The 24,651-nt window shown below is 41.9% G+C and overlaps 1 protein-coding gene across 3 annotated transcripts in view; it reads right to left on the reverse strand.

Moving 5' to 3' along the window:
* Positions 1–2,762: 2,762 nt before the first annotated feature.
* The window catches only part of cep192 (centrosomal protein 192), a 33,627-nt gene continuing 11,738 nt past the window's right edge, over positions 2,763–24,651 (reverse strand). For 2 of the 3 annotated variants that reach the window (XM_031750477.2, XM_031750478.2), the window contains exons 24-52: positions 23,882–24,569; positions 23,582–23,773; positions 23,126–23,274; positions 22,784–23,014; positions 22,474–22,599; positions 20,655–20,795; positions 20,347–20,410; positions 20,026–20,165; positions 18,866–18,958; positions 18,445–18,563; positions 17,770–17,967; positions 17,204–17,294; positions 14,570–14,749; positions 14,153–14,413; positions 13,946–14,067; positions 13,221–13,330; positions 12,340–12,499; positions 11,993–12,083; positions 11,748–11,826; positions 11,532–11,655; positions 9,500–9,605; positions 9,187–9,406; positions 8,895–8,971; positions 8,491–8,586; positions 7,918–8,037; positions 6,777–6,889; positions 6,024–6,150; positions 5,569–5,627; positions 2,763–4,315 (exon numbers count right to left, since the gene is read on the reverse strand). In XM_031750477.2, the coding sequence (XP_031606337.1) occupies positions 4,183–4,315; positions 5,569–5,627; positions 6,024–6,150; positions 6,777–6,889; positions 7,918–8,037; positions 8,491–8,586; positions 8,895–8,971; positions 9,187–9,406; positions 9,500–9,605; positions 11,532–11,655; positions 11,748–11,826; positions 11,993–12,083; positions 12,340–12,499; positions 13,221–13,330; positions 13,946–14,067; positions 14,153–14,413; positions 14,570–14,749; positions 17,204–17,294; positions 17,770–17,967; positions 18,445–18,563; positions 18,866–18,958; positions 20,026–20,165; positions 20,347–20,410; positions 20,655–20,795; positions 22,474–22,599; positions 22,784–23,014; positions 23,126–23,274; positions 23,582–23,773; positions 23,882–24,569 (4,410 nt within the window). In that variant the 3' untranslated portion in view covers positions 2,763–4,182. The remainder of the gene's footprint in view (positions 4,316–5,568; positions 5,628–6,023; positions 6,151–6,776; positions 6,890–7,917; positions 8,038–8,490; positions 8,587–8,894; positions 8,972–9,186; positions 9,407–9,499; positions 9,606–11,531; positions 11,656–11,747; positions 11,827–11,992; positions 12,084–12,339; positions 12,500–13,220; positions 13,331–13,945; positions 14,068–14,152; positions 14,414–14,569; positions 14,750–17,203; positions 17,295–17,769; positions 17,968–18,444; positions 18,564–18,865; positions 18,959–20,025; positions 20,166–20,346; positions 20,411–20,654; positions 20,796–22,473; positions 22,600–22,783; positions 23,015–23,125; positions 23,275–23,581; positions 23,774–23,881; positions 24,570–24,651) is intronic. The other variant, XM_039619555.1, reaches the window with a different exon arrangement.

Below are 24,651 nucleotides of genomic sequence, written 5' to 3' on the forward strand. Positions count from 1 at the left end.
AGGGAAACAGAAGGGAGCTGGAACTTGAGAGTGTGCGTAGTGGGGAGGGTGGGGTCACAGACAGGTAAGTAGAGAGGGAGAGGGCAGAGCCAAAAAACCCCACCAGTGATAAGCAGCACTAAATAATGCTTCAAAGCTCTTCTACAGGTCTTGCACTGAGACCTTCAGGACAAGGAAAGCTGTGGTTGATTTGAATCATCTCTGACTGCTTTATGTACGATCAGCCATGCAGGCAAGGAACAAAAAAATGGCATGTGCTTGAATTCTCTCTACCAGACTCACACAGGGGGAAAAAAACACCCCTGCCCTTAATGCAGCTCACCAGAGAACAGAGCTCTGTAATAGAATTAATGTAAACCCGATCAGTGGGCTGGAATACAGTAAAGGCACAGAGCAGTGCTCTGCTCCTGCACAGCATCACATATATATAGATCAGCATGTTTAAAGACTGTATTCGGTTGAAATTTGGATCCATGGCTTTCTAAGATGTTGCAGACACTGTTTTTTATGCTACTGGACCATTTCTGCAAATCTCTGCAGCAGAGGTTTAGGTTTAGCAGAGCCTGGGTTAAGATAAAACATGACCATGCAGAGAGTGTGGGTCACTTCGGGAACACTGTAGAGCACATGCATGACGTGTGCTTATAGTTTAAGCTTCATCATCACCTTCTTAAACCTCCAGCCAGGAAGCCAGGGTGCACTACATGAAGCCTGGGAGGGAGTCATGGGGTTCCTTAAATAAGTATCGGTCTCAAACTGGGAATGATGGGGAAGATGTTTCTGTGCTCCCTTATCACCCTACTCTGTTGCACAGCTGTGGAACAACTCTTGCCTGATGGAGCTTCTCGTGAGTGGGACGAGCTTACGTGCACCGCGCACCTCATTTGCATAGGGAAAAAGTTGGAGAGCCTGTGGTCTGAAATATGAGTGACAGCTCAGGGGATCACCTTCCTAATCTAGCTTCCCGGCTAGCTTGTTCATCAAATCACAGAACATGACAGCTAACGACACAGGATGCAGGCAGGGGGGAAAGCAGACCTCTCAGTGTGTGTGTATTCAGGGCGATAAATGTTAGAGCAAGTGCGGAGGTCACGGTAAGTGGGAGAGGCGGCGGTGCCCCGCAGGGACAGAGACATAGCGGACTGCTGCTGTGGCCCCGGCAGGATGGACGGCTGCCAGAGCTAGCCTGCTCGCTGCTAACTTAGCTTAGCTGTGCTGTCTGGCGCAGCTTGGAAAAGCGGCTCCAACTCTAACCAGCAACTTAAACAGTCTGGCTCAAAGTCAGCCGCCCCTCACGCCGGCACAGCCTCGCTACCGTTTTTAGCCACATCAGCTAGCATAACCAGAACATTCCTGCAGCCGCCTACGATCACACACTGTGCATTTACCAAAATAACACATATAAATTACTCAGAAAAGGTCTCAGGCTTCCTACCTGTGAATGCAGCCGCTAACTTGCAAAGCCACCGGGTCTGCTTTTTTAAAGTCTGATGTTGTGTTGCTAGACGTCAAGTCCAACTGCACTACAGTGGTTTCCAGTCTGGGAAGCAAAATAAAGCCCAGCTGTCCTACTGTACAGTACATGCTGCTGACAGCCGGGCTCTACACAACGCTTTGGCGACACCTGCCGGGCACACGGCATTTAACAGGTGAAGTAGTAAAAGTTTGATAATTCGCTGTTCCAGAGGTCACAAGGGTCAGGAACAGATTTGCAGCAACATTCCCAGTTCACCGCTTCACTCAGGGACATTTCACAGTGATGTGAAATCTTCTCATTCAGCTGCACTTTAATACACAAGGTAGTATTGTAGCTATTTTCCCCTTAAAGCACCTTTCAAACCCAAGGTTACAAGGTGGACAAAAAAAATATTCCATTATTATTACACACAGCACTTATAAAACACATATAGTAAGGCCTAACCTACAGAAGTATGCTTTTTAGAGAGTATCTCCCTGCGTGTGGAACATTTCACTGTCAGATCAGTTGGGTCTTGGTGCAGAATTTAAAAGAGCTAGACCATGCAGTGCTTTAAAAGGAGCTGATACAATGTTAAATCCAGCATGACTGATCAAACCGAATACAAGAATGTACTCTGTTGTGCCACCAGTGTGAAGGACAGTACAGTCGTTAGGTCAGACATATGATGTAATATATGTATCCAAAACTGTATGCTGATCGTGAGTTTAAGGCTTTCCTTTATTCTCATTTGAATTTTTAAGGATTTAATGGCTTAATTCTCACCATTTTTATTCCAGCTTAGTCAGACTTTTATTTCAGGAAGTTTGCTTGAAGAAATCTGGGATTTAAATAAAGCTAACCAAAAGCTAACCAAACAACTAACCTATGACTTTAGAGTAAGAAACATTTTCACTGTTCACTTGTTATTGTTAATGAACATGATGCCCAGAAATCCACTTACTAAAGCTCATTACATGGCAGCCAATCTTAAGTTATTTATAGAGTAGTGCTTCCACCATGTGGAAGCTAGCTATGTCACTTATCCAAACCAATTAACAGAACTTGGATTTCTGAAAACGCATCACCTTCTTATAAAATAACTGGGCTTTTGTTAGATTCTTTAACAAGTCGTAGCGTTAAGTGACAGCCTTGTTGTACGTAAAGTCTGATTGAATGGACAAACAAAAAACAAGGTGAACATGAATATAAAGCTAGTGTTCAAGAATATGTTTCATAAATCATCTTTGTCCACTTTGATACCTCTCTGACAGCAATGTGGGCTAAGGAACAAAAGACACTGCACTTTCAATTGTCACAAAACTTTATTTAAACATATATTACATACAATATATTACATAATTGCTATTCAAAGCATGTGCAAATTGTAAATCAAAACATGTTGGGATGTTTAACAGTACACTGCCTTCATGTTAAAACCCGCTACACAAGTAGGAAAAACTGTACAAAAGAATAGTGTTCTTCAAAGTATTGTCACAATGTGTGGCACTAGCAGGTTAACAACACCTCCTTGATAAAGTTTCCCCATTTCCATCCCCTTCAATATCAAAACTGATTATGGAAGCAAATCCAAACCCCCCCCCGAGCAATTTTGGCCATTTGCCCCAGAGCCAAAAGAGGAAACTGGGAGCTAATTTTCTGTGACTGGAACAGTGATTAACACCAGTTTTGCCATGGCAACCATACTGAACAGACCTGGCAAGCTGCCGAATGAAAACCCCACCAGAGGAAACTCTTTTAGCATGTAATAACAATCATTAACCATCCTAATGTTGCTGTGAGCTGCCCTGAACATGACTAAATTAAGTACATCTGGGCTGTTTGGAATGAGCCTTGGAGGTTGTGGGGAAGTCAACACATGGTGCTGACAAAGGCTACTGCGCAGGTGGGCCCTGCAAGATGAAGAGCCATCTCCATAGAAACAAACACGAGTACAGAAGATTAGGAAAATGTTGTGAGATGCAGACAGAGCTAGAATAGCAGTTTTAAAATGTACTCCAGGAAAACTGAAGCTTTAAATCTATTCGGGTCCTTGTTTCAGTTAGGAGGTAATGGCAGAGATGACTCCACCGAGTTCTGAGACAAAAAGGTATCTATCCACTATGTAACACAACAAACAGGCAGAAATGTGGCTTTTCCAAAAACAAAATCCCTGCAGTGCTGTTACCAAACAGCAAACACAGGCATTCCTGCATGCCCATCTCCAAATAATTCCAAAGTATCTCAGCTGGTGCCGCTACTGTCCGACAGACCATGGCAACAGCAATGCTACTTTGTGACATGACTCAGAGAGAAAGCGAAACACCAGATCCAGAGTCAAGTGACAAAACTTATTAGCTCTCTGGAACGCCGGGACCGTGCAGACTAATTGTGAGCTGGACAGATTCAAACTATTCAGGTTCAGGCACAAACAGGCGCAATCATTTTTCATCGGCCAGCTGAGGACACCTGTGCCTTATCCACAGGCAGCTGGGGCTGTGTTGGCAGGAGTCTCAGTCAGTCCCCCTCAATCAGCTATAGCGTGCATCTCCAAACATGACAACAAGGAAGGATTTAAATCCAAATGCTGACATTATTTGATCCTTAGCCCTTATGCCTTTTATTCTGTCACTCTCATCTCTCCCACAGTGAAGAGAACAGAGAGGAGCACCACCCAAAGCCAGGCGGCACGACGAGGTGGCGTGGGATGGTTAAAAACGGTGGATTCAAGGCAATGCCTCACCAGTCAGCTGAATAACAAGACTTCCGCTTGTTTCTGACTGGATGAGCAGCAAGCCGCTGTGCCCGCCTGCGGTACTGGGCTTGAACTGGACGGGTAGCTTCAGATAGTGCTGGGATCTAAAGGGTGAGGAAGAACAAAGACGGTTACTGAACGGCTGTAACAATTTGAAATGTGTGTGTGAATGCATAATGTGAAGAAGCACAAATATAGATTCAAAATGCATTCAAATATGCACTGCACTCATCTAAAAATAAATAAAATCCTACACTGTCAACGTTTCATATTGTTTAAAGTATAATTGATATCAGTCACAACCACTTTGCACTGTTATGGAACACTTGAACCTGAAATGACTAGTCCGTCTACTATTAATGTATCTTTTAGCCATTTTGAATCAAAGTTTTAAAAAGTATTTTATTTGTAGATTAATTACTGTTTTCTAATGTTGTACAGAACAAATAATGAATCAATGGTGGAAACAATCACATGATGCAGCCATATATCAATGACTAGCACTAATAATCCATTCATAAACAGCAGAAAATGAATGCAGGGATTAACTACAGCACTTTAAGGTCCAGTTTAAATTTTAGATGAAGTTAGAGAACTACTTCAACTACACTGGTTATATATTCAAGTTGGCTTTTGGTCAGCTTTAGATACAGAGGTATTTCAGAACTAAATGCTTATACTAAGACCCATACAAGGGAAACTGGAGAAGCATTTCTTTAAACCTGTGGTCATCGTAATGAGATCCACAACATGCTGGGAACACCACAATCACAAATCCACACACAGCAGTGCTCACAGCACACCTATCACAAAGCTGGGGGAGGTTCAGGTTGTGGCATTGTTTCACATAACTGTCAAGCTTCACTATGGAATGTGTCACAGTACTTTCATTTTGTTGATGAAGCAAATGCATTTCAGTAAGTAATTCATTTCCACACTAGGCATCATTTTAGCCACTACAAAACAACAAATAATGTGCACATTCTGAACACTGTTCCTCACCAGCACAGCACAACACAACTGGTACCTGTGACCAGGCTGCCCCTCCAAACGCCTTTGTTAGGCAAAACATCCCTCGTACTCAGGCCCCAAGTATATACTCTAGATAGTAAGATCATCTTCCAGGTCCCAGCTTCTCATAGGACCTCCCACAGTGAGCATTCACAATGGGAAAATGACATTGCACAGTCTCCGAGTTAGACTACAGAACATCTTTTTGATTAAACATGATCTAACCAACTACTCAGTTGTATGATAATAATACCAGAAAACCTTCAAGAGCTCCAAATAAACCTAAACCAAGTCTAAAAGTAGCAATCAAAAGGTTTGTGTTTGGTGTAATAAACATCAGACTCACCTCAGAGAATATCTGGAATGCTTGATGTAGAAGGGCTCGCTAGGGTTTACAAATTTCAGCTGCAAGTCAATTAGAGAAGCCACACATCACATATCAAATCCATGCAAAGCACAGTGACAAGTGTTAGGGGTTGTTACTGTATTTTTCACTCAGTATAATTACATCAACTCAGGCATGCAATTTCTTTTAGTGGTACAGAGAATCACAAATATAGTCAAGGTATCTCTACTTCTGCTTCCTTAACACATTATGTCATCTCCAGAGGCAGCTCAAACTTAAAGAATGACTTCTTTTTAAACAGTCTCTCATCTTGTTTCCTTGCTTGTGTTAACCCTGTGACAACTTCACTTTTCTGACATGATCTTACTGCATTTGCATGGAAGTGAACTTCAGTTTCTGCTGCAGTAGGCAAGAAAAAAAACCTTACACTTTCATGAGAATAAATTATGCCCCACCTCATGCGTGTCGGACGAGTTGTTGCGGACGTTGACCTTTAGAGAGCTGGACTCACCCACCCGTGTGGCAGGGAAGGTGTACAGGTCCTGTGGTGAATACACACCCCTCCGCACGGCCTCCTCCTGGCTGAGGATTACAAAATGTGCCACTTTAAACAGGAGGCGTCACCATCATGAAACAACCAGGAATTCACAATGACTCAGTGTTTAAAAACAACATAACTATGGTATAAATTTAGGTTGAAAAGGGTCCTATAACGGCTTTAAAAGAAATATATATATGCTGTCAGACTCGGGGATACTCCATTTAACAATGCTCAAGTTTAAAAAAATAAAAATGTTTGTATGAGTAATCTATGCACAAGTCTCTGGCTATGACTACAGAAGCCCAAACCACCTGTAATTCAAATCTTCTGTTTGTGAGTAGCAGCCAATCAGTTGGCCTGAAGGGACCGGAGCTAAAAATCACTCCATGAACTGAGAAGCTGCATAAAGGCCGAGTACAGGATAGATAATCATGCAGAACTACTCTAGCAGGGTACTGGGATAACTGTTAGAATTCAATTCTAGCTCAGTCATTTAGTAAAAATCATCTTCCATGGTGATGTTTTGACATCTCGATATTCTTGATTTCCTCCCATCACTATAGCTAATCTAAATTTACTAAATAAACCCACATGTGCTACATAAAACAATATTCTTGTGTTTTTCCTGATTGGGATCTCCTCCATGACTAGATTTAGGTGGAGTTACCTGGTTTTGCTAGATGAGGACTCGGGTCTCTTCTTGGTCTTTACTGTGGCCTCTGTCTTCACTAGAGAGCAGTCTCCTTCCTGTGGTCCTCCCACTGGTCCAGACTTTGTTCCCTTTAGACATAGACATTTAAGATTCAGCCTGTTAGCTTTCAGTGCAACTTAAAAACTGCTTTATACAAAAACAAAAACACCTGAATACTAACACCATTCATCCCTGGGAGACATACAGCTACATGCTGGCTTACTAAATTATATGCAGAGACTTTGACTTAAGAGTGTTAGCCGTAGAACTAAATATGAGTGTTATGTTTTGCATTTTGTTTTTCCAAAGTTTTACAAACTAGAGTCACAGATTGGTATTTAACTCTACTCAAAGACTCGGCGTTCCACTTTAAACACCACATCTAAAAGACAAAGCAACAACAACAAAAGCACTAGCATCACAGCCACTTAACCTACTCATGTGGAGCCATCTCTCTGACATCCCACTTGCTGTGCATGTATGCTCTTAAGTTAACTGATTCTGTCATAACACTTCACTTTAAAGTGTTACACACAAGAAGCCCGCAGGCCCTTCTCAGCAGGGTGGCGCTCCTTCCCATCCCACAATCCACTTGTCTCATTTGTTAATTCTGTCACTTACACTACAAAGCCACAGTCAAGGTACTGCTAATGTGTGCAGCTTATTTTAAAGTAACTGAAAGTTAACATCACAATGTGCTGCTGTAGCGGAAGCACTGGCCACGTCCACATTCTTTAGACTGAATATCAAATATCTATAGTAAAGTAGATTAAAAGTTGTCTAAAAGTACAAGTTTGTTTTCTATAGCACAAACTGAACTCCGTTTTGTTTTTAATGCCATTTTTTTTAAAAAGCTGAAGGTGTACCAGGATTCCTGTGCCTCTTATGTACTACAGAAGAACAACTTTTATTGTCCCTCATTATGGTTTTGAAAAACTGCATGATTAGTGTTGCTACACAGGAAGAGGGTCCTGGGAGTGGTTTCTGTGTGTTTTTTTCTGAATGACTGAAAAATAACCTGGGAAAAACACTTTCAGAGAATAGACTCTATATTGTGAGGAGTCTGCTTCCTGGTTTAAGGGGGAGAAAAAAGAAGAAGAAAAAAAAAGGTCCTCACGGTGCCACAGAGCTGGAGGCGGATTCGGGTTTTCTGCTGGGGTTCAGACACAGGGTGGCACTCCAAGTCCCAGAACTGGGCATAGTCCCCTCTGTCCCTGGGCAGAAAAGTGATGGGTACCTAAAAAGATAACAAAAAAAACATTCTAGGACACAAATGGATTTTATTTAACCTCATAAAAACATCTTACTACAGAGTTATGCTTCTAGATGAAAAGTATAAACTTCCTAAATGTCTCCTTCAGTGTTTGATCTGACCAAACTCACAGATGTGATACATAACAGAGTAACATAGAAACATTATTTTGAGTGCGTCACTTGACTAAAAAGGGAATTCCAATGTGAACAGTAAAACTAATTGCACATTAAAACTGTATTTGGTGAAAGGAACAATAAAATTAATGAAAGTTTTAATAGAACACCAATTTTAAAATGTAAAAACAATAAAACTAGATTTTATAGGTTTTATGATTGGCAATGAGATTTTTTTTTTTTTTTTTATTAAAAAGGATCCGATGTCCCTTTATAATGACCTACTTTAAATATTACTGGCAAGTCTACTGCAAGTACCTACCTGCATCTTCTCATGGGCTCCCAGGGTTCCAGAAACCCTGGAGCATCTGAAAGCCGTGTAGGTGGCCCGGTAAACGTCTCCGCTGTTGTCAACCCCCTGAAGACAGGAAAAAAAAAAAAAAAATGAGAGAGAGAGAGAGCGAGAGCGCGAGAGAGAACCACAGTTTGTAACATAAGCTTTATGTATTAGAACAACATCAAGAGTGTGAACAAGTACAAAGTAATTACCAAAGTAGTTCATGAAACAAAACGGATTTCGCAACACTCACATACAAAAGTAACTTCAAAATAAACTACAAAGCCGTAAAAGCAGAGATCTCCAAGAGAGATATTCAAGAGGAGCAGGAGAAAACAGCTAATAGAAGAAAGAGATAATGAAGGGAGGCGAAAAAAAAAAAAAAGCACCTTGACATATGGAGGAGCAAATGATGACAGGTACCACCTCACTTCCACGTTCCCATTCTGCACCTCCAGCTGGGCCTCTGAAGTACAGGAGCAACACAGAGACGTTCAGTCTCCCACAGGAATAGATGCATCACGTGCTACCTACAGACCACGACTAAAAACTGACAGCCTGGAAAGTATTTCATGTTTAAACTGAAAGATAATTGTTGTCAAACTGTTCAGACACGAGCACAATGTAGAGCTTTAATGTTCGTCAGCGCAACTTACTTCCAGCGGTAAGCCATGTTCCTACCTGATGTCTCCCCTGAGGGCGTGGTGGGGAAGACGATGGTCTTGTTGTTGATCTCTACCATGGCCTGAGGCATCTGTGGGGTAAGCGATGGCCTCGTGGTGAGCCTGCCCACAGGCAACAAGGGGGTAGCAGCCTGAGGAGGCAGGGCTGACAAACTTGAATCTGCTGGGGCTGTAGACACATCCAGAGCAAGGTCTCGACGGATCTGAACCTTAATAAACTGAAACCAGCTCAGATTTAGCTCATGTCAGTTTCTCACAGTCTGAGTCAGTGTTGCATGGAAAAAAAACAAAAAGTTGCTAATATCCCATACCTTCTGTTGACCATCACACTGGACATAAATCTGTCCACTCCAGGGAAGCAGGGAAGATTTAGTTGCCAATGAGGGGTTGGGGCTGATCAAGATCTGCAGGTGGCACCTTGGTTTATGATAATGACAAAATTAGACGCAAACATAACATTTAGCAGATTTATGCACACATTAAATTAGGATTTGCTTGTCCGTTCACCAGCCACTGTAATGGCAAAAGTTATGGAATCAGACATGTAAAAGGGTTACCGCATTAAAATCTCCCTTATTAAAAAAATAAATAAATAATTTCTGCCAGTGTATGAAAACAGTAATACTTCAGCTTGATTTTCGGTTGCAAGGAGGAAAATCTAGTGATAGTGGTAGGTGTGCATGTTTTTTTTTTTTTCTAGGACAAAACTCCTGCATTTTCAATGTGCTCTGTGGTGAAACAGGATGACACAAGCCACAGTTCTGCAGAGACCGTCTCACCCTGAGGGATGAAATCAAGGTGCACGCTAACAGAAAACTGCTGAAGGTCATATCCTGAGAAGCAGCTCCCATGATCATTCAGGATGGTTTCAAAGAGAAGTCAATATTGTCTTTTTACTCTACACACAAACCTTATGTCACACAGAGAGAAATGCTTCAGAACAGGAGTGAATGAAGCCAGACATGGTTGAGAAGATGATCTTGTAGATCGACAAATTTTAAACCAGGTACATTTTTTGTTTTTTTTGTTTTTTTAAAGACTGATTTGTGGAATATTTTGATTACACCTCATATTACTAGAGATGGACTGATCCGATATTACGTATCGTATCGGTCCGATACGGACCTAAATTACTGGATCGGATATCGGAGAGAAATAAAAAATGTAATCCGATCCATTAAATATCAAAAAAAGCACCTCACAAAACTTGCGACAAACCGGCATTTCATCTCCGAGGAAGTTATCCCAGAGAGAAGTAAAGCAAGTGTGTAAGTTCATCTCTGAATGTTTGTAAAGCGTTCCAGCGTTAAGCTTAACAACCGATATATAGAGTGACTGCCTCTCATTCTCTCCCCCTCCCTCTCCTGTTGCTACTTCAATCGTGAAACTGATCAATGATCAGCTGATCGGCTTTTCTGTCGCGAGTCCGTCTCTCTTGTTTGTTTATTGCCCACTTCGCGCCAGAAAGAGGAAACCAGCGGCGGAACAACAGCAGCACGTTTAAGCTTGATAATCTGTTGTAGGAATTTATTTAATATTACTTTCTACACCAGGATCCTTTCTCACGTAGCTGACGGCTGGTAACTGTGCAGGGGCGGATCTAACAGCAAAGTTTAGACATACTTTTCTTTCTTATAGGGTCTAGCATGAACAGAGAAAGATGTTGAACCTATTTAATTATTCTTGAAAAATAATTGATTTCTGTGCATTTTTTTTTTTATTTTTTTTTTTCCACACTGCATCAAATTAAAGTTGATTACATCGATTAAGCATCATGAGGTGGAGGGTGGTTCCCTATTTTTTTTTTTTTTGCTGGGAGTTTGCAACCCTTATTAGTTAGGTTGCTTACTCTTTAAAATACCAGAATAGGGAGGATGGTGTAGGTTTAAGTTTAGATTAGATTGATCAGTGTTGCTGAACTATGAAATATTTTGGGTGCAGTGTATTTTTTGCATACAGGTATAACAGAATAGCTTTAGTGTTTGTTTGTTTTTTTAAACCTGAGTATGAACTTATACAAAATGCAGGAATATATTTAAAAAAAAAACAGTTTTATTGATTAAAAAAAAAACACTATATCGGATTCATATCGATATCGGCCGATATCCAAATTTATGATATCGGTATCGGTATCGGACATAAAAAAGTGGTATCGTGCCATCTCTACATATTACATATGTGGAAAAATCCACTGGACCTCATGCTAAAGTGTTCCAAATATTCAGTTGATGCGTAACGTGATGTAATCACATCAAGTGTGAGAAATGCAGAAAAAAAACAAAAAAACAAAACAGAAAACAGAGAATCTGTAACCCAAAACTCTTGACTCAAGGGTATTCTTACTGAGGCTCGATAACTCCATGCTGTGGGGTGATCGTGAGGCAGTGGGCGGGCCAGGACAAATCAAAGCTCAGCTCTCTTGAAGTATTGTTTCGGATCTGAACTTGACTGGTGGTGGATGCACCATCTAAAAACAACAACAACAAAAATTCACTGGTTGCTTCAGCCAAACTAACAATCAAGCTTGCTTAGTACTCTTGAAATCTGTATTCAACTCACTGATGGTGGGAGCTGCAAGGACGAGCTGTTCTGGGTGAATAGTCCAGGACTCGGACTGTTTGTGTAATGGCTCTGAAGCCTGAAGAGGGTAAAAAGAAGATAGTCTACAATTAAAAAAATGATACATTTTTCACATGAAATAGAGTGAAGCAAAGATCTAAATCTCAGTCAGCTTAAAAAGCCCCAAAGTAATCAATAGTCATTGAAAGAAACCATTAAAGTTGATTAAGAAGGGCTTACAGTACCTTTAAGGAAGGCTCTGCCACTCTCAGTGCTGGACCCTGGGGACCTTTCACTGGCAGCACATCCAGAGACACATTGCCATTTGAAGACCCACTGGGAATCACACAAGACCATTAAACTGTGCATTCTCATCAATGCAGAGTTATCAAATAGCAGGAATACACAAAGACAATTGATATAGTTTCATCATAATTTTGAATGTGTTTACTAATCTAAATAAACCCAATAAAATGAGTATGCTGTACTTCAACCAACAGTCTTGCGTTTTCTAACATGTACTTGGATCCCCATATTGGTGATCACACTGCTATTAAGATTGAACAGACCTGTGTATATTCCAGCAGGTTACCTGTCTGTCTCTGAGCTGGACTGTGCAGATGGCAGCAGCAGAGCATGCTCGCTCTCCTCAAAGTCTGTATTCTTAGTACTTCCAAGCAACGACACTACCACCTTACTCATGTTGCCGTAGAAGATGTGGGCTTCATTGGGCCGCTGGGGCAGGTCACAGGCTACACGGGAGGGAAATCATTCGTCAAATTTTAAGCAGCGAGTCAGATGTAAAGATGTTCAGAATCAAAATATGGATCTCTGCTGCGCTAAATTTTATGTTCGTGTTCTCTTAGGCTTTATTCAGCCATGCAACTTTGTCCTCGGCTGAGTGATTTCTGCTAAACAGTCTTTGCTCAACTTGTCCCAAAGCTTCAGAACAATTCTGCTTTACCATTAAATCTGACATTTCTAAAGCATATCTGGTATTAAGGTGCTACCTTTTAATACCACTTTCTTATCACTGCTAAAAAGAAAAACACCAGTGGTATTCTTCAGCCTCCTAGTAGCTACACTTATGGTATTAATTTGAAGGTCCTACATCTGCTTGTTCCAGTTATCGCATTCACAAACTCGGGTGTCCATCCCACCCGCCCAACATCCCTCAGTCTTTTAAAAGCTGAGGGGTAACAAGGATGTTGGTTTGTGCACAATTTTTCCTCAATGTCAATATGTAGATATTCTACTACGCCCAAACTAGTAGGGTTTTTTTGTTTGTTTGTTTTTTTTAAATAAAAGGGTAAAAGGCTGTTTATTTCCATATGAGACACTTAAGTTAAATTGTTCTAAGTTAACAAAATGGAACGTGAAATGTGCAGATTATTACCATCATCTATGGAAAGTTCTCAACTGCTTTAACCTTGAGATCAGAAAGGAATTCCCCTACCCAGCATGGTATCTTACCCTCTGCAACATTTTCTTCTCCCAAGAACTTCTCATTAAAATCGATGTTTTTCAGCAGACTGTTGTCAGACAGGGCCTTCCGTGCAACTTCTGGCTTGCTCTGAAGCAACCTGAAAGAAAAAAATAAAAGATGCACAGGACTGAAAAAGTCCTGCCAAAAGCAACTGGAAAAGGCTCTGCAAACATTTTAATGATTCAGAAACGATTTACGGCTTTGTTTGTGCATAAGCGTCATCAGTACTCTACTGCAAGGAAAGAAGAAAAGAAAAAGAAAGATGGACACTTAAAAAAATAACTTTAATTGCCCCCCTCTGGACTTAAAGTTTTTATTTTCTACCTTAAAGGAATTACTGATGCAACAATTTCAGTTCCTCTTCATTGCTCTTATTGCAGCATTTGTAAAATCAGTTTACAGGGCCATATATATTTTTTTCTGAACCTAATACAAACTCATATGGTGATAAAGTTAATCTATTTAAGTACTGCTCTGGCCATTACCAAACAGAACAGAAGGCCATTTTAACGCTGATGCAAAGTGACACAGATAAAATCCCTTCCTTCCACAGAGATCCATATTATTTGAAGCCATCTTTACTACAACAGAGCTTTAACTTCTCCTAATGATCGTTTAGATTTAATTAAATCACTATCAATTTGAATCCTGTGAACTATTACCATTAATATTCAACAGTCCAACTACAAAACTAAATGCTGGAAGGTCTCACCTCCTGTACTGCTGTCTGGAGACCTCATCTCCACAGAATAGATAGATTGTAGCCAGCAGTGCACTGGCTAACTGACAGAGGTTCTGCTCTCTTTGGGTGGACTTCATTAGCACAGTGATCACCTGAAAATTCAGATTGATAACAAGTTCAAGTATACACAGAGAAAATCAACACAAAAAGAAGCTATTGGTAGTGAGGATCTCTTACCTCTTGGGTTCTTTCCTTCAGTACAAACTGTGAAGGCGCGAGGCTGATGACTGAGGGCTCCATAAGTGATTGTATTTGCACATCAGAGAAGGCCACAGCTTTGATGAAAGCAGCTCTGGAGCCTGTGTTCCTCACGCACAGACACACTTTGCTCACACGGCCAACAGCGATGTCGGTCAGTGTTGCTACGTAGCCATCTGCACGTTTCCTCTGGTCTTCTAGGATGATGTTGCTGGTGCCGCCATAACCCGACAGTGGAATCTAAGGATCAGAAACACAGGAATGAAATTAATCACAGACGCAGAAAGTGAAAAGAGCGTGACAAAAGAAGAGTAAAACTGTGATAAGAGAAACTATAATGTGTTTGATGATTTCAGAGAAAGGAGTACAGAATGGTTTTAACGGTTACATCCTCACAGTGAATTTGACCCCAGGCTGTGAAGGTCGAACTCCAGATTGTTTGATCTCCAGCTTGGCCAACATGCAGGCCACTCTGGTGGGAGCAAAAAGAAGGTGGACGGTCACATCCTCTCTGGGACGGATGGACAGCTCTCCATGTCGGGTTAGACGTTCTTCAGGACTGAATAAACTCTGGAGCTGGAGAAGAAATGGATGACCAAATTAAGCAAATTCAACAAATGTTAACTACACCCACCATTCATAACATTACGACCATCTGCCTAATATTGTGTTGGTCCCCCTCCTATAGACTCCAACAGACCCCTAAAGGTATGCTGTGGTATCTGCACCAAGATGTTAGGAACAGATTTGAGTCCTGTAAAGTAGACTCAAAGGATCTGAGGCTGGGTCTCCAAGAATCACAACTGTTTGTTCAGCAGATCTCCCAGATGCTTGACTGGATTAAGATATGCGGAATTTGGAGGCCAAGTCAACTCGTTCTTGTGCTCCTCAATCCATTCCTGAATCATTTTTGCTTTGTGGCAGGATGCACTTCGTCCTGGTCGCGGAACACTGGACCAGCTCTTTATCCTCTCAAGGATACTTGAGGGTGCATGGGAGTTTGCCCAACCAGTCTACATGTGTTTTGTGGACTTGGAGAAGGCATTCGACCGTGTCCCTCGGGTGTCCTGTGGGAGGTGTTGCGGGAGTATGGGGTGTCTGGCCCATTGCTACACGGGCCATTCGATCCCTATACAACCGCTGCAAGAGTTTGGTTCGCATTGCCGGCAATAAGTCGGACTCGTTCCTCGTGGGTGATGGGCTCCGCCAGGGCTGCCCTTTGTCACCGGTTCTGTTCATAATTTTTATGGACAGGATTTCTAGGCGCAGCCAAGTGGCGGAGGGCTTTCGCCTGTGGCCTCAGAATCTCATCTCTGCTTTTGCGGATGATGTGGTTCTGTTGGCTTCATCAAGTGAAGGCCTCCAGCTCGCACTGGAACGGTTCGCAGCCGAGTGTGAAGCAGCGGAATGAGGATCAGCACCTCCAAATCTGAGGCCATGGTTCTCAGCTGGAAAAGGGTGGAGTGCCCACTCCGGTCGGGATGAGTTCCTGCCCCAAGTGGAGGAGTTCAAGTATCTCGGGTCTTGTTCGCGAGTGATGGGAGAAGGGAGCCGGAGATCGACAGACGGATTGGTGCTGCGGCTGCAGTGATGCGGACGCTGCACCGGTCCGTCGTGGTGAAGAGCGAGCTGAGTGTAAAAGCGAAGCTCTCAATTTACCGAGTCGATCTACGCCCCTACCCTCACCTATATGGCCACGAGCTGTGGGTAGTGACCGAAAGAACGAGATCATGGATACAAGCGGCAGAAATGAGCTTCCTCCGAAGGGTGGCTGGCCTCCCTTAGAGATAGGGTGAGAAGTTCGGCCATCCGGGAGGGGCTCAGAGTAGAGCCGCTGCTCCTCCACATCGAAAGGAGCCAGTTGAGGTGGTTCGGGCATCTGACAAGGATGCCTCCTGGGCGCCTCCTGGGTGAGGTGTTCGGGCATGTCCCACCGGGAGGAGGCCCCGGGCAGACCCAGGACACGCTGGAGAGATTATATCTCTCGGCTGGCCTGGGAACGCCTTGGTGTTCCCCGGATAAGCTGGAGGAGGTGGCTGGGGAGAGGGAGGTCTGGGCTTCTCTGCTTAGGCTGCTGCCCCCGCAACCCGGCCTCGGATAAAGCAGATGAAGATGGATGGATGGCAGGATGCACTATCCTGTTGAAAGAGGTCACGGCCATCAGGGCATGAAAAGGTGCATGTGGTCTGCAACAATGTTTAGGGGGTAGGTGGTACGTGTCAAAGTAACACTCAAGGTTTTCAGCAGAACGTTGCCTAAAGCATCACGCCGTCTCCACTAGCTTGCCTTTTTCCTAGTGCCAGGTGTTCCCCAGATAAGCGATGCACATACACCCGGCCATCCATGTGATGGTCAGGTGTATGAGAAAGAAAACGCGATTCATCGAGTAAACCACGTGCTTCCATTGCTCTGTCATCCAATTTTGATGCCCATTGTTGATGCTTTTGGTGGTGGACAGGGGTCTGTGGCTATGCAGCCCTATATAAAACAAACAGTGATGAACTCTGTATTCTGACAACTTTCAATGAGAACCAGCTTGAACTTGACCACATGGGCCAGCCTTTGCTCTCCATGTGCCTCAATGAGCCTCAGCTGCCCAGGACCCTGTCATTGGATCGCCACCATTCCTTCCTTGGACCACTTCGGATACATACTGACCATTGCAGACCCAACAAGACACCCCAACTCACTCAAATTGTTACACTTGCCCATTTTTCCAGTTTCTAATACATCAACTTTGAGGAGAAAATGTTTACTTCCTCCCTAATATAGCGCACCCACTAACAGGTGCCATGATGAAAAGATAATCAGTGTTCTACACTGCAGTCAGTGGTCAGAATGTTATTCCTGATCAGTGTAGATTCCACTGTGCCAGAACCCCTAATACACAAGAAAAGTAGTAAAAAAAGAAAAAAAGAAGAAGACACAGTTCCAACCAGCACATCAGGAAAAGAAAAAAAAAACAAAAAACAACCAAACAAACAGTATGCGCTACTCACAACAACACACAACAAGAATAGAGATGTGCACCTGAAAACAATCTTGGTCTTGGCCTCGAATAAGCAGGCGCAGCTGCTGTGTGGCGTCAGTCGAGTTGTTCCTAAGGACCAGCTTCTGTTGGCTAAAAAACAAGCGCTCTTGGTTACGTGACAACAGTCAGTGTACACAGTGTTCTCCGTCTAACTGGACCTTTGACAGACTTTGAACACTGACAATCATTTTCCTACTTCGTGTACGAACAGCTGGGTCAAATCTGGATCTGGCTAAAACTTTAAAGAATACTTATTGAGGGGGATTTTGCCTTCTTACTGCTGTCTCTTCTATGCCGCCCTTCAGTGAGTATAAATAAATTGTGCATTATGTTGAAATGGCTTCTGAGGAATAACACTCCCGGTAGATGCCAACTGTCCCGTCTCATGAATAACATTATACAAGTCTTAATAGAATAAGATGGACCACTGGGCCTTGAGATTTTTATTGATTACTTTCCAATGAATAATTGATACCTATAACAAGTTTTTTTCTGCAACAGTGTAGCAGTGAAATTAATGAAAAACTGAAGAAAAAAAAAAAAAAAAAAAAAAAAAATTGCTTACACAGCACGTCCCAGGGTGACTCCTCCCCAGGCTACAAACTGCTTATTAGAGAGGATTGGTGGGACGTTATTGGTCAGACCAGGGCCGCACACAGCTGCAGAGGGGAGTGCATGTTTTCCAGAGTCCTCAGGGGTTACTTCTCCTTTCAGTGTTACCTCATACTGAGGGCCGGACAGTAGCACCAAAATGGTGAGAAGGCTGGAATATAAAGTTAATTATAAGGATTGAGTTTACAATATATTACAACACTTTGGAGGGGTTTCAAAGTTACAATCCAGGACTGGTATATGAGTATAGTGCATTAAAATGAAGACTCATTAAAACAAAGATATACTTAGAGTCCTAAAAGGCACAATTATATACATTTGCTGGTAATTTCAGAGTCAGACTGGATTAAATTATATTAATACTAAAGATACAGGGTTATAAGTCATTTTAATGCACGCCTCACATCACTCAGGACTGCTGTCACAGCCATTTTTTCATTTTAAGTCTAGAAACCGGGGTAAGCATACAGATGTTATACATAGGCAAATGTCAATTACAAGCACTCTACAAGTAATCCATTTGTATTATCACAGTTATTAAAATCCTTTTCAGAATGAAATTGTGGGTTTGTGTTTAAATCTGGTTGCTACAAAAAGAACCTCTTACAATCATGAAAAAGTTATATACCTGTCTCTACATTTTCGGTTGCCCTGTGCTTTGAAAGACACAACAATGCCGTGTTCCTCTCCCACTCTCAGGGTCAGTTCATTAGGTGTGACAGAAAAACTGTCCTCGTTGTCACTGCACTGTAAACAGGGATGAAAGTAAAGGCAAAGGAAAAGTGATTCCAGTTGAATGGGCAACAAAGAGGAAGAAATGTACAGTGGAAGGGAAAAGAAAAAAAAAACAGGAGCACAAAGAAATAAAGAAGGTGAGAAAGAAAGGGAAACATTGAAGGTGGAAGTTGAGAAAGCAAAAAAAAAAAAAAAAAAAAAAATTGGCAAAATATCAATGGATCCCTGCTGTGTTTGCCACAATCTGAGCCCAAAATGTCACAGAGGCTTACCCAAACCCCAAATCCAATAAGAAAAGTAAAGGTCAGAATTACCTTGAGTTTCAGCTGCACATCAATGTTTCCTGCATTCTTTAATGGCAGCGTCTGTTGACTAGATTTACCCAGTGGAGCGGACAAGCTGACAGTCTAGACAAAGAAGCACAAGAAAGAAAAAAAACAGTTCGCTACCAACTCAAAAGGCCAGTGTACGCCAACAGAGTGATAACTTATACATGCTAACAAAAAAGTTTGATTTATTATAATAAAATAAATGAATGTGTCCACTCTTAAATGAATGAGTCATTACTACATCATGACATTTTATGAAAACAGCCTTTTTTTCTCTTTATAAATGTGGTGTTTATATGCTGTTCAGCATAAATAAAAAAGGAGGGTTGCTGGAGTCAGGCCATGTGCACTGTGTAAAAACAAACAAATAAAATCTGTCATACTGGTTCCATCTACTCCTGCGTTAATGTCTTCAACATTTAAAATGATTTAAATGTTGAAGACATTGAGTCTTGAAAAAGAGTTCTGTTAAATCTGCCAAAATCAAATTCATTCAAATCTTTTCATTCTTCCACAATGACAAAATTATTTTACAAATTTCTGAATCAGAATACTTTATTACTCCCTAGGGAAATTACGTCCTCATCTCCTCTTCATTATCTATTATGTAAAAAAACCCAAAAGAAAAAAAACCCCCATACAAATAAAATACACATTTCATTAGCTGAAAAAAAGTGTTCTTGGCATGTATCCTTGGCATGTACATGTAAAGCATGTATTCTTAAACTGGTTAAGTGCCACAGATTTTATTCAGCACATACACTTATCCAACAACAACAGATACCCCATTGTTGATTTTACTTACTAAACGATCCTTGAAAATGTTTCCTTACTTCTGAAGATGCCACAAACATATTTAAAGACATAAGATCACACAAACACCGCCATCATTCAGTGGGGGAAAGAATTTTTCGATTCCCTGGTGAATTTATAAGTTTTCTCAGTTAAATCTACTTGAGTTTGTTCTGCTTTACCCTCAAAAACGGGGGAAAATATTATTTCTTAGTGCATATTATAATTGATAGTTGCAAAAACCATATTAACAAGGGCTGTACATATTTCAATATCATATTCAGGAAGAAATGCTAAATGATGTTAAGCTAGTTCCTATTAGTTTAAGAACAGCCACACAGCAGCTTAGTTACCTGCAGATCTTTAGGAGCATGGACCCTTGCAGTTCCAGACCTGGCCCTGAGGGGAATGCTCCTGATCACACGACTGGGACCAGGGGAGTCCACTTCAATATCCACACGAGCACTGTACTCATCAGCTGGACCTAGCTCTGCTAAAAAGGACAATAACACACAGTTAACTTTAGTAGGAAACAACTTCTGTTTTATTATTTTTGTTTCACCTAAACTTCTACTGCTCACTAAGAATATCATGGGTTAAGTGATTTGTTAAATATATTCCAAAAAAACAAACAAAAAAACTTTCAGTATAATTATTGTGTCCAGACTGGTTACCAGAACAAGCTGTGTATTTCTGAGGGGCCTTGAAACGAACCCAGACCATGAAGCTTTCTGGATTCTGGAAAAAAAAATGAAGTTTTATTTATTATGATACATCATTAGGTGAACTTCAGGTGAAGACTGGGGAAGAATAAAAAGTCAGACAGGACCTCTCACACTGAAATAATCATGTTGAAATGCTCTGCTTGAGTATCAAGTGTTTAAGCAAGCCTTTGACTAACTGTGACACAAACACGTGCAGCCGTGAAATACTTTAAATGGCGGACTCTGACAAGGATTATAATCATTTTGGCAACTCAAACCTCTCCATAGTTGGCATGCATCACATGATTCATCACAGAAGGAGAGGAAACGGGGGTCATGTGTCCGGCCGGCTGTGTGCCCTCAGATGTCATGGTAACAGGGTGCTTGGAAAAGGTGAAGCATCTCCATGCTGTGGCGTTCTGTTGGAATAAAGTTTAGAATGTAAACCACTCAGATACGTTTCATTATACCAAACTGTGTTTCTGCTGAACAAAGCAATGCAGGAACTGGTTGTTATTAGTCATCTATGCTCCAGTGCAGACACTTTCTTTTTATAATATAGAAACATTCTCTGACTTTTGCTAGATCATTAGCTTTGATGTGATATTAACTTTAGATTGAGTCTTTTTGTGTTTTAACCCATCATTTGAACCTCGACCCTCTATCTCAGAGGTTCCCAAAGTGTGGGGCCCGCCCCCTAGGGGGGGCGCAGAGCCATTGCAGGGGGGGCGCGGTATGAAAATTTAAAAAAAAAAAAAAAAAAAAAAAAAAAGAGCGCTTGGACACTGTGGACAGGTTTTTGACGGGGCTCCCACACAAACGCAAAGCAGGAGATGAAGCATCGCCAAATATGTTTCAAACCAACTTCCTTCCAAGCCAAAGACTGGAAAATATGGTGAAGCATATCTTCCTTTGGCTTCACCTGCACAAGTGCCAAGGTAGGTCTCCCCTGCAAAATTAGTTTCCCTGCGTCAGGAGCACGCGCTGTGCTCTCCAAATCACGGACAAACAGGATCCCACATTCTTGATTTTTAGTTCACAAACACTTCTTATAATAACTAACTACTCCTGACATTTAATGTCAGGAGTAGTTAGTTAATACAAGAAGTGTTTATGAACTATCAAGAAACATGATGTTAGCTCTTTATGCAGTAAAATTACAGTGGGATACAAATAATATCAGGCTGATCCTGCCGTAATTTGTTCCCCCTGTTCAAATCACGGACAAACAGTATCTCACAGTTGTTTATGTGTTTAAACCTATTTTGCACAGAGAGGCATTTTTTGAAAAATGTATTGATAGCAATGTTGAATATTATTACACAGGAAAAAAAAAAAACAACTACATGTAAAATAATTACACCGTGATGCCTCTGCCTTTCTAAATGGAGGGACAGTAACTGCGTGTGTATATGTAAGCGTGTAAAACCTGAAGATAGTCAGATTAACAGTATTTTGTCTCTGCCATTCTGCAATTCATCTCATGTAAACAATAACGTGGCGCACAGCGTGACGTGAAAAAAGGCACATACCTTTGACGTTGCGTGATTTAACTCTGTAATCCTCGTCCACACGTAAACGCAAAAAGGAGTTTTAAATAATCTCCGTTTTCGGTGAATCGCAACGCCGTACGTGTTGACGAAAAGCCCAAACGCATAGAAACAGCTGAGTTTTCAAAAATACCCGTGTAGTTGTGGACGTGGCGTAAAAGAGTTAGTAGTATATTTTATTACTACCTGTAATTTATTGCCGTTTACTTGTATTTGCTTAATTGTTTACTAAATGTTTGAGGTGTGAAATAAACCGCAATGGAGTTTGTAAACAAAATATGGGTGTGTGTGTTTGGAGGATGTGTTTGTGCAGGGGGTTAGGTGGTGGGGGGGCGCGAACATTTTTCTTGTAAAAAACGGGGGCCTGGCAAAAAAAGTTTGGGAACCACTGCTCTATTTGATTCTTTACACAAATACATCATCTTGAAACTGGACAGCTACCAAGCATGGTCATTGCAAAACTACTATGGATCAGCACATGTGTTTTTGAGTGATTTAAAAAGATACATAATCATTTTTATAGTTTCATTATAGTACAGTGACTTACTGCACTGATGACCAGTCGGATGGGTACTGTGGCATGTGTCCTGTTGAGCAATTTCAGAGGAAGAGATTTAGCACCGCCTCCAGGCAGGTCTCCAAAATCCAAACAGCCAGATTTGCCCACTTCAACCTGAGAACCAAAATGAATTTGAGTCTAGTTAAATACTGTGAAATGCATTTCATAGCAAGTCACTAAAGAAGAGAAAAAAGAAAGTGTCTAAGAATATTAGCTCAGCTAATACTTTTAGCTTTTTTCTTCCCCCTGATTTTCATTTTCATGAATTTTCTTTTAACAAAACACTGGGGAACCTCACCTCCAGAGCCGGGTTCTCCGCTATGGCAACAAGCACCACCCTTCTAGCAAATATGTTAGCCCTGGCAGCCACCTCTGTCTCAGCAGATGCTGGCCAGGAGCTAACACTGAGGACACACTGGTAGACACCAGCATGGGGAGGTATGAACAACACCTTCTGCTCCTCTGTACTCTTTGGGCCAATGATTGTCTTGTTCTTCACCATTAGCCACTGGTAAGGCAAGCTGTCCACCTGTACGGAAAGAATGAAGCACATGTAAAAAATAAAATACTGAGTCATGGCAACTCAAGAGATTTAAAAAAAAAAAAATTTAAATAACATGCTGTGACACAGGGGATTCACCTTTTCTCCATCAATGGCCAGACTATTAACGGTAATTGAAACTTGTTGCCATCTCTCAGACGGGTTGAAAAGGCTGAGGGAGGTCTGTGAGGCTATGCCCACACAGCAGGCATGAGGGAACCGTAGCTCCTCTGGCACCACCACTTGGCCTGAGGATGACAGTGGAACAGTAATACATGACAGAGAAACACAAGTCCTCACTGCAGGAAAGATAAGGCATATACTTATTACAAGTATAGACAATGAACTCGGTGATTTATGACTCTTGCCAACAGGCATGACGAATGTCGGTATGAAGCGCATTAATAGCCTTATCTAAAAAAATAAAAATAAACAAATTAATTAATTAATTTAAAAAAAAATTGAGTTATGCAAGTTTTTATAACTTCTAGAGTGTGTACTGATATTTCTTCTACTATTACTGATCACTGATAATGATGATAAAAACACTGCTACCTCTCAGTTCTTCAAGACCGCTTGTCACCAGAGGATCTACAGTATACTGACTGAAGGGTTTCCCCATCATTCCAATGTCCTGCTGGCTCTGATGTGGTCTGGGAAGGAGATGGGATCCAGCAGCACCAGAAATCCCCAGAGGACCAGATGTTGTGTGGATGTGTCTAACCGGTAGATCACTGTTTGGTATGCCTGCCAAAAAGGAGGAAGGATTATTTTAAGCTTATATTGTCTGGGTTTAACCGTCATGATGTACCAACACCTCAGCATGTTTACTTAGGAAAGTGAATGATGGCAGACCTGCTGAGGCCACAGTATAGAGACCGCTTCCTGTTGTTCCCACATAAGCAGCTGGATGTAGCGGAGCTTCAGGTCCCAGATACTGCTGAGCCAGCTGAGAGTTGAAGAGAGCACGTCCAGTGAGGAGGGACTGCACATCTCCTTGGTGGGGAAGGTCAATCATGCCAGGACACTGAGGCTTAAAGCTGGGGATGGGCACATAGTGAAGTCCGTCCGATGAAAATGTTGGAGGCATACCGAGGCCTCCGGTGTACACAGACGATGAAACTGAGCTAGCAGTACCCCACTGCTGGGAGCTCTGAGGAGCTGTGGAGCTGCTAGTCTGTTGAATGTTCAGATTGCTACAATATCCCGAGTCCACTTTAGTGAGCTGCCTTACATTAGACTCAGAGAGGTGCTTGTGATTCCTGCAGCTGGTGGAAATGTCACCGCTTCTGTTCCCAGGACAGTGGTAGTTACATTCACTCTGGCTGCGGGTGCAGCTCAAAGCAGAACCACTACGCGAGGGCTCTGGGCTTTTATGTGGCCGGGGTGGGAGTGGGTCTAAACTTCTGGAATGCTGTGGCTGCACCTGATCGAGGCTTTTGGGAAGGCCTGGAATCTCCATGCAAGACTGTGCATCTGGATCCACAGGTGGGGTAGGACTGAATCTGATGATGGTGGTGCTCAGTGCCATGCTAGAATTATTCTGTTCAGTGCAAACAGCCCAGCACGGAAAAAAACAAAAACAAAAAAACCCACAAAAATTAAGACAAATACAGTACGACACT

The sequence above is a fragment of the Oreochromis aureus genome, linkage group 11, assembly GCF_013358895.1.
Source record: "Oreochromis aureus strain Israel breed Guangdong linkage group 11, ZZ_aureus, whole genome shotgun sequence".
NCBI classification, from domain to species: Eukaryota; Metazoa; Chordata; class Actinopteri; order Cichliformes; family Cichlidae; genus Oreochromis; species Oreochromis aureus.